The 15,451-nt window shown below is 35.1% G+C and overlaps 1 protein-coding gene and 1 long non-coding RNA gene across 2 annotated transcripts in view; one reads left to right on the forward strand and one right to left on the reverse strand.

Annotated features, from left to right (window-relative positions):
- Window positions 1-15,451, forward strand: part of NKCC (sodium potassium chloride cotransporter) — a 28,065-nt gene that overhangs the window by 7,999 nt on the left and 4,615 nt on the right. Inside the window, exons 2-13 of the mRNA XM_053756127.2 lie at window positions 1,795-1,945; window positions 2,424-2,709; window positions 7,795-7,863; window positions 9,019-9,199; window positions 9,710-9,855; window positions 10,177-10,290; window positions 11,496-11,604; window positions 11,773-11,912; window positions 13,045-13,254; window positions 13,436-13,667; window positions 13,774-13,895; window positions 14,151-14,286. Coding sequence (XP_053612102.1) covers window positions 1,935-1,945; window positions 2,424-2,709; window positions 7,795-7,863; window positions 9,019-9,199; window positions 9,710-9,855; window positions 10,177-10,290; window positions 11,496-11,604; window positions 11,773-11,912; window positions 13,045-13,254; window positions 13,436-13,667; window positions 13,774-13,895; window positions 14,151-14,286 — 1,756 coding nt within the window. The 5' untranslated portion in view covers window positions 1,795-1,934. The remainder of the gene's footprint in view (window positions 1-1,794; window positions 1,946-2,423; window positions 2,710-7,794; window positions 7,864-9,018; window positions 9,200-9,709; window positions 9,856-10,176; window positions 10,291-11,495; window positions 11,605-11,772; window positions 11,913-13,044; window positions 13,255-13,435; window positions 13,668-13,773; window positions 13,896-14,150; window positions 14,287-15,451) is intronic.
- Window positions 2,695-6,440, reverse strand: LOC128676167 (uncharacterized). The gene is made up of 3 exons (XR_008405370.2): window positions 5,579-6,440; window positions 4,667-4,752; window positions 2,695-4,548 (listed from the first exon to the last, which is right to left on the reverse strand). It is a non-coding gene; the product is annotated as an uncharacterized LOC128676167 (long non-coding RNA).

A 15,451-nucleotide genomic window follows, 5' to 3' on the forward strand; every position in this document is an offset into this window, starting at 1 on the left:
TATTTTCCTTGTTATGTTATAGTCAATTGTGAGGAGTATCTTTTGATTGATTTATAAGTGAAAGAATAAGAGAAATCTGTTGAGCGATGAATACAATTGAGTCAGAGGCTATTTAGGTAGTTTAGTATCTCTAACACCACAGTGTTGTGGGTCTTGCAGCGACTTTGGTTAACATATATACACAAGCGGTAGTGAGTACCTCTTTGTACACATGACTACATTTTCATTTTTTCATTCCGCTGTCAGAAAACTAGTTGTGATTATTTTTGACCTTGATGATGAAAACCCTCAAATTCAATATATGTGTGTAAGGATCTACTTATTTTGTTTAAAAAAACTCCGAAATATTTTATTTCATAAAACATGAAATCATCTTTGCGTGAAAAATATTATCTGTGCCAACTGGCTCATTCTACTACAGTTGTCAGTGTAGGCTGTATAGTGTCCGCTGCCAGCCGCTGCGCTACTGGTCCTATCCAGATAATTCCAGATCTCAGCGGCCGAGCCTCTAAAGCCATCGTCAAACCACGCAGTCAGCCACGATACATTATGTCTGTTCGCTTCAATACGATTTAAATTCAACTTGAGATCTTCGAGATAATTATAGAAATAGATAATAATAAATATTTATTGCGATTGTGAAACCTAATATCATTTTATATTTACTTAGTTTTAAGGTTAGAACTTAGTTTTATTTCAAATATTATTGACCTCATAAGGGAATCATCCTTATATGAATAAAGGATTTTGAATTCGACGTTGTTTAGAAATACGTAATTGTATATTTTAATATGATAATGACTTGGTGTATTTTTAGTATAATATACAATATGTTTGACTACTTTATCGAAGTTTTTATTTTGATAAATTAAGAATAGAATACCTATATAGGTACCTATAACTAAGGTTAATAAATATAGGTTTCTCTAATCCGCTGAAATAATTTTATTATCAGCGTCAAAATTTCCCATAAGCTCATTTAGTTTGCCAAAATTACCTAAGTATTTTTTTTTATTTTTTAATCATAGCGGATGAATGAGAAATAAAAAAAAAATGTACAACATTTTATCCTTGTATGTAATACAGCTGATGAATATATTTTTCTAACGCACAAGTTCTGTACTTCTCAGCAAATACTTCCTTCCACATAACCTCCTTTACTTGAAGCCGGCTAAAAAAATCAGCTTTAGATTGAACTAACTAACATGTACTTACTTGCGGTATGTCACTGTGTGACTTGTATGTGTATGGGGGTCTTGTTAGTAGACAAAACACAAAACAAAACGTCGCAAAAACAAACTACTTATAGGTGTTAACTTGGAATGGTGTTTGCCATACTTATTGGAGTTAACACTACATAAATCGTAGTCAAATCAATAATGCACGTGCATATTGCAGTTGCAGCACGATGTTAAACATGAAGGGATATGGTTTGAAAATGTGACAGCTTATAAGTCATCTTCTTCATGTATTCCCATGACTGAGGGTCGTGTCGTTACGTGGAATGAAACACACAAACGACTTTCTTGGAACGATTAATGGAGTGGTTTGCCATTTCACACACAAGTTTACAATCAACCATATATCAGGGTTCCTCACAATGTATTCCTTCCCCGGAAGCAAGTGGTGGTCGATGAAAACTGCTACAAATGAGTCAGATTCGTAAACAAATTCATGGGGAAAGCTGACAATGCTGGACATCATGATAAAATGTTAATGTTGTAAAAAATAATTTTGCGAGGTACCTGATGACAAATTACAAATAAAACAAATGTATTCTTTGTTCATCGGCAGGTGTATTCCAGACCTGAGAAAAGTGTCAAAAGTATGTGGTTGTGCGCCATCGAGGACATCCTACATAACAGCACGCGCACGCTCCGGAAGGTAGACAAGTTCAACACCTGTCTGCGGTAGTCCACCGGTAGACAGTCGACATGGAAGGACGGTAAGGATAGACCTCTTCAAAACACCGAAGGGTCTCTAGAAGGAAACTGTTCATCGTGGAATCAGCCATGACTTGAGCGAAAGTGGGGCCAACTATATTTTGTTCGATTGAATAAGATAGGATATGACTGTAATATTTATGGGGTGTTTTTAAAGTGGTACTAGCAAAAGTGGTACAGTTAAAACAAAGCTCAGGGAATACCTACGTTTCTCCAAAGACCAAGATAAATAAATGCCTTCCATTACCTTTGATGCTTCATTCGTTCAATTATTACTTACCTAATCCTTTATTTATTTTTAGAGTGCAGAAGTCAACAAGGTATCACAATTTATTGCTACTATAATAATTGTTCACATTTAGAAATTCCACAGATTTGCAACTTTGCACACTATTTAAAAGTACCTAGGTGTTTTGCCTGTTGTATGTCCGATCTAGTGTCAATATGCTCATAAAACTTATATTGGTTCAAAATTTCTAGATTCACTGTTTCATCTGTGGAGTCGGAGCAGAAGAAAAATGGCATTCACATGGGTGCCAGCATTATCAGCCGACCTCTGAGGACGTCCGCGGAGACTGCGGAGCGGGGGGCGGGGGGCAACCAGCCCGACACGTGGCTACACGATGCTGGCTGGAGGAGGAAGCGGTCTTTGGCCCAGTTGACCAGGGAAGCCCTGCCCAGGATGGAGAACTATAGGAACTCTAAGAGGGCGTTGAAAAGACCCAGTCTTGGCGAGTTGCATGGAGATCATCTCATCACGGAAGAGGTACCTAAAACACTAACTACGCGAAATAGTTTCGTTCGTAAAATTTCAACGTCTTTCATCGCAAAGTCGATGCTTGGATTGCTGAAAAGTTAAATGGAAATATTTTAAAAACCCTCTCCGCCTAAAAAGCAAGAAAAAATATAGTATGAATTGAAGATATATTTTGGTACGCAAACGTAGTCGCGTCGGGGGACGTATTTTTTAACAAATGAAACTATTTTGATATCATTAATATCGTAATGAAAATTGGGCTTATTTTCTGCTCATTTCATTGTTAAGAACAATCTTCAGTTTACAATTTTCCATACTTAGTGGTAACTATACATACATATAATGACGGATGATATTTTAAATATAAAAAATATGCTAATAATACCTATACTCAGGGCTACTTTGCGAATAAAGGCATTTATTTGGCCATCAGACAAATTCACGAAAATTCGGTAAACAGCAACTAGCCAAGCCACCACCAAACCACCTATTACTGATCATGTTTCCTGCAATTAAAATGTCGTTAAATGTCACATCTAAATTATGAGATTTCGATCTTATAATTTCAAGATTATGTCAGAGGACAAATACAGCAATTTGTATACTTTTTTAATTGTTGATTTACGGCCGATGTACTCAGTATCACGAGTAAAAAGCGATAAAAGGACTTAAGATAATTAAAAAATCTAGATTATCCCAGAATTACATCATCGAAATATCATAGTTTGTGTGAAAATAATTTTTTGGAAGACGTCAACAGTCAACAATATTAGTTGTGCGATCGCTGCAACAGGTGTCAAAGTGGAAAAAATATTCTTGATTTTATTATTCCTAATAAGAAGCTAATAAGTATATATATATACCATAAATAAGTAAAAAATAACCATTACCTAAATGAAAACTAAATAGGAACTTAAACTTAAATTATTTCAAACATAAATCAAAATTGATTTTGATATTACTGGAAGTATAGTCTAATAAGTACTATGTGTTGATATTATCATTGTGTCAGCTTTAGGTAGGTAGCTAAGTTGTTATCAGCCTTATAGTGAATGTCTTGTGGGCAAGAAATAAAGACAACGGAAATTTTCATGGTTTCCTATCTCAAATTCGATCATTCCCATTTTCCACTAATTGGATGGATGGCGCGTAGGGCTATCTGTCATTTACATAATAGTTTTGACGTCATAGAAAGGCGACACGTGTCCTTGTTCCCTGTATGCGATACTAGAATGTATTTAAAAATAAAGAATGTTAATCGAGTGGATACCGGTGCTAACCGCTCGGAGGTAGTCATTCCGTTGTTAACTCATACATTGTGTTTGATTTGCCACTGCTATTTGTCTTGGCTGATAAACAGGCTTTGTGAATTAAACATGTACGTTTACTAAAAAATAACCGATGATGATAAACTATCAGAAGCTCAAAAAACTGTGGCCACATCCAAAACAAATTTCTGTCTAATAATTAACTATAATGTGGTGTTATTATTGTTTTTTTAAGTTTATAACCCAACCTGATTCGTAGCAGCATAATATAAGAGAACCATAGAGAACTTAACTAATTTGCTAAAATATTACAAAAATCGATAGCCATATTACCTATAACAAATTTTCCTTGTAAATAATAGAATACAAAGATAAATCGAGTATTTTGTATCTGTCGATCAAACCTTGAACACGATATGTGTTAGCATGTGGTAACGACGGGGAAGTCGGGGACAGTTGTTGTCCATCACGTATATAATCTGTGGCATCAAATAACAAACACCGTCACCTGTCGCTCGTCAGGTCCTGTCCAATCATGGCGATTATTATGATAATTATGATTAACGTAATCGCGTCACATCTGCAGCAGAAAATTTTCTCTTTTGAAATACACGTGAATTTTATGCGAAATTAAATTCTTCGTTACAACATTGGATGCAATAGGTATCTACATTTATTGAGTTCAAAAATTCACTTACAGCTTGTCTGCTGCCATTTCCAAAGCTGGATTTGCCACAGACCTTGTTGTATTGTTTCAGTTAAAATCTTTGTTATCTATAGATATCTGAAACAATACAATCTACTTACTCGCTTGTTCATGAAGTACATTACTTCATGAACTGACTAAACTGTAGAAAATTTTACAACAGACTTGAACTAATTATGCTTAGGTACAATAATAGAGGTTGTTTTGTCAGATGTTAAAAAATTTTGAGAAATAAGCATTTAATTTGCGAAAAATATAATACAAAATTTTAACATAAACATTATTGACCTACCTATACTAACTAATTACAATTCAATTAAAACGAATAGAACCTTTCCTAATCAAATTTCCTAAGTAGCAGAGTAACTATATTTGCACACCATTTTATGGTACTAAGGCATGTTGTGTTTTAAGATTTTATGTGTCAATTTAATGTTTTAGCAAATAAAATATCTTTTATAATTTTATCTGTTATCTTTAACTAAGAAGAAAAATACCTAAAATTTTGTAGTCTGTTGCAACTTAAGAGTAACACTCGAGTAAAAACAAATAAGGGTATCAAAATTTGTGTCAGCTTCTAAATAATGATTAATCAGTATCGGTGAAACTTACAGAGAACCTTTATAACATGCCTGCCTGCAAAATAAACTTTTGCTCTGTGACTGGGTATGTAACATTAATGATATTACAATAATTATAATAACGAGTAGGTATTTATATGAGTCACATCATAGTAAAGTGTGACTATGTGGTGATCAATCTGGATGCAGCCAGTTTCGGCCGTTTCGAACCGATTATATGGAATCATTACGCTACAGACTGTGAACAATGTCGTTGAGAACCACTCAGACATTAATAACTTCAAAACTATAATTAATGACCTTTTATATTTTCTATTACTTACCCATAAACGTTATCAAACACGTGACCGACGTTAATTGAAATACTCTTTCATAAAAATTTGCATGTTTAAAGTTTTTATTCTTAATTATTCAACACAGGGCCGTCCTAACTTGGATCAATCTACAAATGATCCATATCAGTCCATATACATATATGGCCACTGGAGAGTCTGCAGAATAAAACATATTTTTTATAAAACACAGAAAATTAAACTGAATTATATTTTGCAAGGTTAAGGCACAATAATTTTTCAAACAAGTTTTATACATCGTTGACAACCTCAGCCTTCTTCGTGTGTAGTGTCCTTTGTATCGGTTGCTACACAATATTGTTGATATCAAGAGGAAAATCGCTTGCTACAATTTTCACATTTATGTTTTTCTCTTGGAAGTAGGTACGTACGTGGAGTAGGTACTACGTCGGAGTACCTACTAATTCCATGGTTTTTCTATTTTCAATAAATATTTTGTTGAGTATTTGTAAGTTAGTGGACAGCCACCACATTTAAAGGTTATATTCCATTGTTATGTATTGTTTATGGTTGTCTCATAGAGTGACATTGTGTGAAAAATAATTTGACTATGTGACCTTGTAAGATGTTAAAAATGTAGCAGATAGAAATAGAAAAGAAATAAAATGATTTAATTCAAAGAAACTTCAATTAATAAGGACATTCAGATCTACAAAGCCAATAGCACGCTTCTACTGCGCCAGATGCGTACGGTATAGTATTGTAATAATATTATTTGAATATTGAAAAAAAAATTAAAGATATCGGCAAACAAATAATGTAATATTTTAAAATATAATGTGGTGCAATTTTCCGGAGAATCTTTAAACACGTGGGCCTTCAGAATCAAAAGTATTATGTGTGAAAATAATTCTATCGAAGCAATAACGAATTTATATATTATTAGAAAGAAAAAAAAACATTGTAAGAAACAATAATGGTAAGCCGATCTGGCATGATAGGGACCAACACTGTTCAAATGAGTTTCTTTCGGCATTTCTTCTCAGCAGTGGTCGTTCCGAAATGCCAGTAGTTTCTAGCTTGTGAGAAATAACTATAAATTTAAAGATTGACGAGAAAAAGTGCCTGTGAAGGTCTAATTTCTGAATAAATGATTTGAATTTGAATTTGCAATAGAAAATAAGGAGTGTTATAAAAAAGACTCAGTTACAAAAAAACCTAGAGGCACGAGCCTAAGCTCTAATAATAGCACCTGCAGCGGATAGCCATTTAGAATATGTAAGAAAAGATTCGGCCCACCTATTGTTTAGAAATGTAGAACAAAATTTAAAAAAAAAAGTACAAGAAGTAAACTATTTTTACGAAGACAAGTAAGTGAAATTAAATACAAAGAAACAGATCCTTTAAATCATAATTTTACAAAAATACAATTCATTAAAAGAGGCAGGAGGAGGAATTTCGGAAGAAGAACAGGTAAATTATATATTATTGTCGATGCCCAAATCATATGAGCCCATATTAACAGCTTTAGAAACAATTGGAGACTTGAATATAAATGTGGTAGGTAATGGATAGGATATTAGGAGAAGAAGAGAAATAATTCTTCGCAGGAGAATGAGAAAAGACATAGTGCTTTTAATCGTGGAAAAAGAGGAGTAAAATTTAATTTTGCAGGAAGAGGATTTTATAATAATAGAGGAAATTATGATAGTCGAGGATATGTTCGAGGAAATTGTAACAGTCAAGGTAGATTTGATGGTCAAGGAAGATTATACCTACATGAAAGAATATTTGTAAGGTAGTGGACAGCCACCATATATTCCATTTTTATATATTGTTTATGGTTGTCTCATAAAGCGAATATTGTGTGAAAAATAAATTTAATAGGTATGTAAGTACGTTACAAATGTAGGTAGGTAGCAGATAAAAATAGAAGAGAAATAAAATGATTAAATTTAAAGGAATTTTAATTAATAAGGGCATTCGGCCAAGCCAACAATAAATAATACCTACGATTGGAAAGCCAGATTTATTATTCAATTTAACATAAGTATATCCTCAAGCAAATACAGTGTCATTAATTCAGTCTCTTCTCAAAGGATTGAAAACAGTTCTTTTAATATTTAAATGTTAAAATATATGAATTTAAACTGTTTCCATCAAATGATTGTGGTATTTTATGTGTTTAATTATTGTTGATGCCACTAGTAGCCACATTCGTCAAACTAACTATATTTTATTTCTAGGACGAGAAATTCCAAAGAGACACCAAATCACCAACGCCACCACAAGGAATCAAATTAGGATGGATACAAGTGAGTGTTTCTTGTATCCGCGTTACTAAATCCTACACAAAACTAGATCTAGTTTTGTGTAGGATTTAGTAACGCGGCATGAGCCTTTTCATTTTCCTCAAGTTTTCCTCTCAACATTTGTAAATTAACACAAGACGTCGGTATCCTATTACAAAGGTGGTTACAAAAGAACTACCTATGTACCTAGGTACCTTGGGTAGATTCTTTATGCAAAGAAATATTCAAATTAATATAAACTCACCTCACCGTAAATAGTTTTAAAAACAAGTAGTCGTCATTCACGTCTTCCACTGTAACCAATCCGAAATCCATTCTCTTAAGTATAAGTTTACATCAAAACTCTAATAACGTGAAATTTTGCATAAAGGTAGATCCTTTATGCAAGGTACCTTGCCACTTTATATTCATATATAGGTATTTTGTAATACAACCTATACAGGGTTGTATAGGTTGTATTGTGAAACGAACTAGATCTAGAACTGGAGCTAATACTTACGCCTATATGGCGTAGAACGCCATCGACGAGGACGGCACGTGCAATGCTCTGGCGACGCGACGCTCCACGACCGCCGCGTATCGATTTCCATCCGATCCATAACTTGATATACAATTTCCTCCATCAAAACGTCATCATCGTCATTACCTACGTTTTATTGCCAAGGAATACAATTTATGAGAGAAACTTACTTATTTGGCAAGAAAAAACATTTGAATAAAATCTTAAAAAAATAGGTATACTTATTTTGGAATTTGTGTGGGTGTTTATGACTGACATTTTGATGAAGTTACGATATGCTGATGTCGCAGCCAGGTATGGCTAACTCTGTTTTGGATAAGTCGCATACTAAAGAAAATTTCTCGAAATAGGTAGTTAGGTTATTTTGTTAGCTGAAAAAAATATTTTTCAATTCCCGCTCGATACCAGAATTTTTTCATCTCATTATTATTTTCAAAAATAAGTTAAAAAGCATGTCTGACATGTATAACAAATCCATTTAAATAGTTAGGTACTAACAATGTTTCGTGTTCTGTTTCCTACTACGTACATCTCTTCTGTACATGTCACTCTGTAATGGTCACTCCTGTAACCGATATTTATCTTTTTTCTGCCTGTTACTACTGTGACTGTGACTGCATTAGCTGTATTTGATGTAGGGCGTGCTGATACCATGCCTGCTGAACATCTGGGGCGTGATGCTGTTCCTGCGGATCTCGTGGGTGGTGGCTCAGGCCGGCATCGGGCTGTCACTCCTCATCATCGCCATTTCGGCCGTGGTCTGCGTCATCACCACGCTCTCTATGAGCGCTATTTGCACCAATGGAGAGGTCAAAGGAGGTAAGTCGGAGCCTATGACAGAAGTCTGTCTGTATATGTAATTGTTAAATTAAATATAATGTACTGGAATATGTGACTTTACCTTTTTAAAATAAAACGGTCAAGTGCGAGCTGGACTCGTGCACGGAGGGTCCATACACATTTATATTATTATAATATAAGCTTGACCTGATGCAACTTTGTTTATAATTCAATAATACTCACATATTTTATAGGTGTAATAGAGGTCCAATATTTTGTTAAACTTTATAAAAGCACATTACAGGCCATATATTGCGATAAAGTTAAAAAAATGTGTAAAGGCGTAAATGGACGTCCGGCTCATTTTAATTGATCTGAAAACCGTAAATATATAATTATATTTACGGTTTTCAGATTTTTTTGTTTTATATCTTTTAGTTCTAACTTCTTACCAAATTTCATTTCAATAATTATGACAGTAAAATAAACAGTTTTAGTTTTTCCATGTTGTAACAAATTGTGCTTAGTATATAAATATTCCACAAATAGGTGGCATCTACTACATAATATCAAGATCCCTCGGCCCCGAATTCGGCGCGTCAGTGGGCATCATCTTCGCGTTCGCGAACGCAGTCGCCGCGAGCATGAACACTATAGGCTTCTGCGACTCGCTCAACGATCTGCTTAAGAGTCAGGTTGGTTCACAATAATAAGGGGTTATAATAAGACCCTGGGCGTTGTCAGTCGCTGCCTGCAGTTCTGTCCATCACGATTGCGCTTTAATCAAGAAAGACCGGAATGAGAGGGATCTCTCGTTTTGCCTTGCTGGTTACCATCAAGTATCATGTTCTATTTGTACCATCTCGTTTCTACAATGTTGGGTAACACAATAAACAGCTCAACATACCCCATCAATACGAACCAATTACAGTTAAAAGTATAAAATTTAATAATCATGTTAATCATATTTTTGTTTACATAAAATTATGAATTTTACCTTGTTTTTCCACTACCAGGGGCTAAAGATCATTGACGGAGGAGTCAATGACGTGCGGTTGGTGGGTGCTGTGGCTCTGGTGGTCATGTGCGTCATCTGCGCGGTGGGCATGGACTGGGAGAGCAAGGCGCAGGTTGGGATCATCATAATCAATATGGTTTCAGCACAAAAATTACATTGCTTCCCAGAACTTTCCACAAACTGAAGCCGCCTTTATCCATTTCCGCCCAAAAAAAAATTAATAGATGGACACAGTGCCCTAAAAATAAATTTACGAACCACTCGTACAATAAGTATAGTTGTGGATATATCATGTCAATTTGTCCAGGAGTGACTAGTATCGATTTTACGGCGATGTTGTTTGCAGCTGTGAGGTCAATTGCGTGCCTGCCCTACCCTCTCTTTTTGTTCGTTCATCTCTTTCAATGTTCACAATATTTTTTATCGAAACAAATAGTTTTAAAACTTATTTACAATAGGCGCAGGCTTCATTTTGGGAGTTCATTCGACCATCAAGAGATGGTTAAGCCTTGAGCTCATCTGTCATCTTACAACTTAGGTGATACCTAAGTTTCATCCTCATAAATTTAATAATTAGGACTAGTTAGCTAGATGTTAATTAAGTTATAGTACTTGTAACATATTAGTAAAGGCTACAAATGAACTGTAACAGTTTCAATTAAATTTGTTTCAACTCTTTTCTTTCGGGTTGAGCGTTCATGAAAATATCACGTACCTACTTTATCAGTCGATATCAGGCTTAGATTTTTCTATATCATAACGGGCAGACGAGCATGCGGGTTGCCTGATGGTAAGAAAACACCACAGCCTTTGTAGATATAGTAGAATAGGTAAAGACTTGTTGTAAGTAGCTACATCTTCGTATTACAAATTACACTGCATGAATCTATAAATGAATATGATATACATTCAGTTTTCCCGCCATCCGAAGATTGATGGCGGCGCGACTCGCACCTCGTCAAGCAAATTGCATTAATTCAGAGTAAAAGCTCCACCGTGGAATTAGCCGCAAATTACTGACGTCACTAATCACTTGTTGCCTTTTTAACAAATTATACTTTTCGAGCCAATCAACTAGGCCGTCGCGTGTTTGGTTCGTGTCCGTTTTAAAGCGCTTTATAAACAGTAGATAGCTTTTAACTATGTTTCTTGAAAAAATATCATACATATCAGAATACATGCCAAACTGGCTTTTAATATTTCTTCGTCAAACCACATTATTTGATGTCGAAGGATATTAAAGAAAGACGACCTCATAGCTACAATAAATAAACAAGATGCAAGAATTTTCTTTAATTATATATATTTCTCTCTCAGAACTTCTTGATCGCGATCATCGTGGGTGCCATGGCGGACTTTATAGTAGGCACCATCATGGGCCCCAAGACCGACGAAGAGATAGCTCAAGGTTTCGTAGGAGTTAGCAGTAAGTATAAATAAGTATACTCTGAAAAAAAAAGTTTAGTAAAGAACATGTATTCCATTGAAAGGAAAACACACTCGAATAGCATTGCTCTTTGAAAGAAATAATTTTTGTACCTAAAATTTTGGATTCGATTATAATGAATTTTTCTATTAATCCTGCGTTCACCAGGTTCCGTATTCGAGAGTAATTTCTACGAAGACTTCAAGTTCAGCGAGCAACAAGACCAAAATTTCTTTAGCGTATTCGCCATCTTCTTCCCATCCGTCACGGGCATCCAGGCTGGGGCTAATATTTCTGGAGATCTTAAGGTATAATGCAATATAAGTTGAATTAAAAATTATATATTTAGTCAGCAAATCTTACCTACTATTACAAGTTACAGAAGAAGAAATACCGAGAGAAATCAATTGTACCGTAGGTAAGAAGGTATAACAAATAAGAACACTTAGGTACCCTAACCTGTAAGCTTTAGCTTCAAGGCAATACCTAAATATTGTGATTTCACCTTTCTGTATGAACTGAAAGATATAAAAATACGTGTGGGGATAGCAGCAGAAGATTGTGATAAGCATTATGCAGCCTTCACCGGTAGCAGTCGATTGGCCGCAATGACGTCAGAACCCTTAATTAAACTAGTGGGCGCGGGGTCGGTGACGAAATCACCCTATCAACTCGCCAGAGCTTTCCTTCGGTATTTTTCTGTAGTAAGTACTTTTTGCTGCATTAAAACAAAGATTTTCATTATATAAACTCGTTTTAAAGTAAAATTAAATATTTGTTGACGTTGGCACTGAAAGCCATAACTCAATGAGAATTTCCTGATGTCACGAATCCGCTCTGGCGTCATAGGGAATCAATCCAGATTGATGACTCATACATACAGTTCTGCGAATTGGGAATTAAATATTAAATTAAACGCAGGAATTGAGTGTTCTACGAAACCTTGTTTATTGACCTATCTTGTTAAAGAAATCGTAATTCAAGTTGCATGAAGCTCACAATTCGTTTGACCCAATCAAATTGGGGGACTCCGTCTGTTTCTTGACAATGAGTCTCTTATATTGAAGTCAATTGAATTAATTGGTGACACGTTCCTATTTTCGTGGCCATTTTCAATACAAACCTTGTAACTTGATTTAAAAGCTCGTAAAATTAAAATGTTTTCTTATAATGAAATCAGTTGTGCATCAGCAATGCAACTATGGCTGATATCTTAATTATATTGAGATCAAATTTGCATGAAATGATCTTTATTTAAATTCTGTAAGTGTAAATATTGTCCGTTTACTAAGTAGGTATTATGCCCTCTTCATTTGACAGAAAAATCAAAGAGTTTTGCGTAAGTTGATCAATCACAAATCCACTGATTACTAATTTATAACTGAAACCTAAAAACTGGTTAACATAACATACAATAAATAGTCTTCTTCCTTCCTTTAGGACCCTGCATCAGCGATACCCAAAGGCACACTATTATCGCTACTCATCTCGATGGTGAGCTACGCTCTGATGGTGTTTATGTCTGGGGGTGGAGCTCTGAGGAACGCTAATGGGAACCTGACCCTCGTCGTCAACGGGACCTATGACGTCAACCAGATCAGCGACTGTCTCAGCGCTGACTGCAAGTACGGACTGCATAACAGCTACTCGGTTGGTATCGCTTACAAATTTAGTATTTTTAGGTAGTCGTATCACCTAACTACCTCTCTACATTAGTCTGCGTGTCCTTTTGTGTTTTTTTTTATTGGATCGACTGCAATTATTTCAAAAGTTGCATGATTTTGGTTTGTTAAGTTAAATACCTATAAATATTTGTTTTTCTTTTGCTTAGGTTATGCAACTGATGTCAGCCTGGGGCCCGCTGATCTACGGCGGCTGCTGGGCCGCCACGCTATCTACAGCCCTAACTAACCTGCTGTCGGTGCCCCGGCTGATCCAAGCTCTCGGCATCGACCGCATCTATCCTGGTCTCATATTCTTCTCCAAGCCTTACGGCAGGCACGGCGAACCATATAGAGGATATGTCTTAACTTTTCTAGTTTCACTTGCATTTCTTTTAATTGGTAAGTTTGCTATATAATGTTTTCTTATAATATCTGTTTACTTAAAATTTAGTTTAAATTTTTGAGGAAACAAACTGCTTTAACATACTCATGTATTTTGTTTCAGCTGACTTAAATACAATTGCGCCTCTCATCTCAAACTTTTATCTGACTTCGTATGCGCTCATCAATTTCTGTACATTCCACGCGGCCCTCGTCAGACCACTTGGTTGGAGACCGACATTCAGGGTATGTATTTAATGTTAGGGTTGTATTTCTGTCCTGCTGCTTACAATATTTACAGTAAATAATACTTTTGAAATAATATAATACTTAAGACGTTTTACGTATTACTCAGAACGTTGTTTATTGTTACAAGATTGTCTTGATTATAACTGTAGGTAATATTAGCCCACCAGGTTAGATGTTTTGATAATAAAATTCGTATTTCATTGAAAATGTATTTTTTTTACACCTAATATTTTTTATTTATCTATCTGTCAGTATTACAACGTGTGGCTATCCCTTGCTGGGTTCCTGATGTGCGTCGCCATCATGCTGCTGATCAGCTGGAAGATGTCGCTCGTCACATTCGCCATCTTCTTCACTCTCTACCTCATCGTGCATTACCGCAAGCCCGGTTGGTTTATCATAAACACTTTATTTTTTAGAAAATTACACTCGTTGTAGAAACGATACACGACTATGATTATGTTTAGTCATACATATTAATGAAAAAATACTAACTATAGGCACCTACTTAACAGTAGTCGGAATCAGAAACTGAAAAATTTACGAAGGTTGTTGAAATATTTAATAAAGAAGACAAAGTCTTCCATTAGTGCCAAACATGGTGCCAAAAGAACCGAATCTTGGTCCACCGGCTAAGTCCATCCGGAATGGACCGCAGGAAATTTTTCTGGCTGATTATAATATGTAATTGGTAATAAAATCTAAATAAATAAAATATACAATAGTTATTATTATAAAATATACAATAGTTTCACCAAAATAAGCCAATAAAATCCAATTCAATCAATGTCAATGTGTTATGAATGAGGAGAGTACCAATTTAGCAAGTTCAATACAAGCAGAACGGGAATAGCGTTGTTGACGTGTGGCTAATTTCGTCTGAACTCCGTGAGTGGTTGCATCACACGTTCTTACCCAATGTTCTTAGCTCATGAAATTTGACTCATATTGATATTTTGTTTATTCTTCTAGCAACCGCACTAGCAGTAGCTGTAGCTTGTAGTATAATGACAAGATTTTATATATTACAAACTTTTATTTAGTTTCACCTGTCCAGATGTTTGCTTGTCTGTCTGTAATCAAATCTTGCAAGTTTATAATGCTCCTACTTCCAATGCAATATAGTGATAAGCATGATCTAATTAATGATGCACTCAGAACTCAGAACTCCTCAAAACGAACGTAGGTTTTTTGTCAGGCGTTAAATGCCACAAAAACAAAGCTTCTGGCGAAAATGAACACACATACAACACAACAACAAACAACAACAACTTTAAAAATAATAAATTGGTGGACTTAATGCCCATACCTAAGCCTTTGTCTGCTAATAAAATCTTAGGACTAAACAGATTATCATCTATTTAATGTTAGTTTTACTAAATAGTAATGTTAGTATACCTACAACAACTACGAGAATTCTACAATCTGAACATTTCGAATAAACCTTTATTTCTTTAAACGAGAATAAACAAATAGTTCTTGATGCCGCAATTATTATGGTTTAGCTACTATAGTCACCATAATTTACAAACACTGTTGCTTTCATCTGGCGG

Source organism: Plodia interpunctella, chromosome 15 (assembly GCF_027563975.2).
Source record: "Plodia interpunctella isolate USDA-ARS_2022_Savannah chromosome 15, ilPloInte3.2, whole genome shotgun sequence".
NCBI classification, from domain to species: Eukaryota; Metazoa; Arthropoda; class Insecta; order Lepidoptera; family Pyralidae; genus Plodia; species Plodia interpunctella.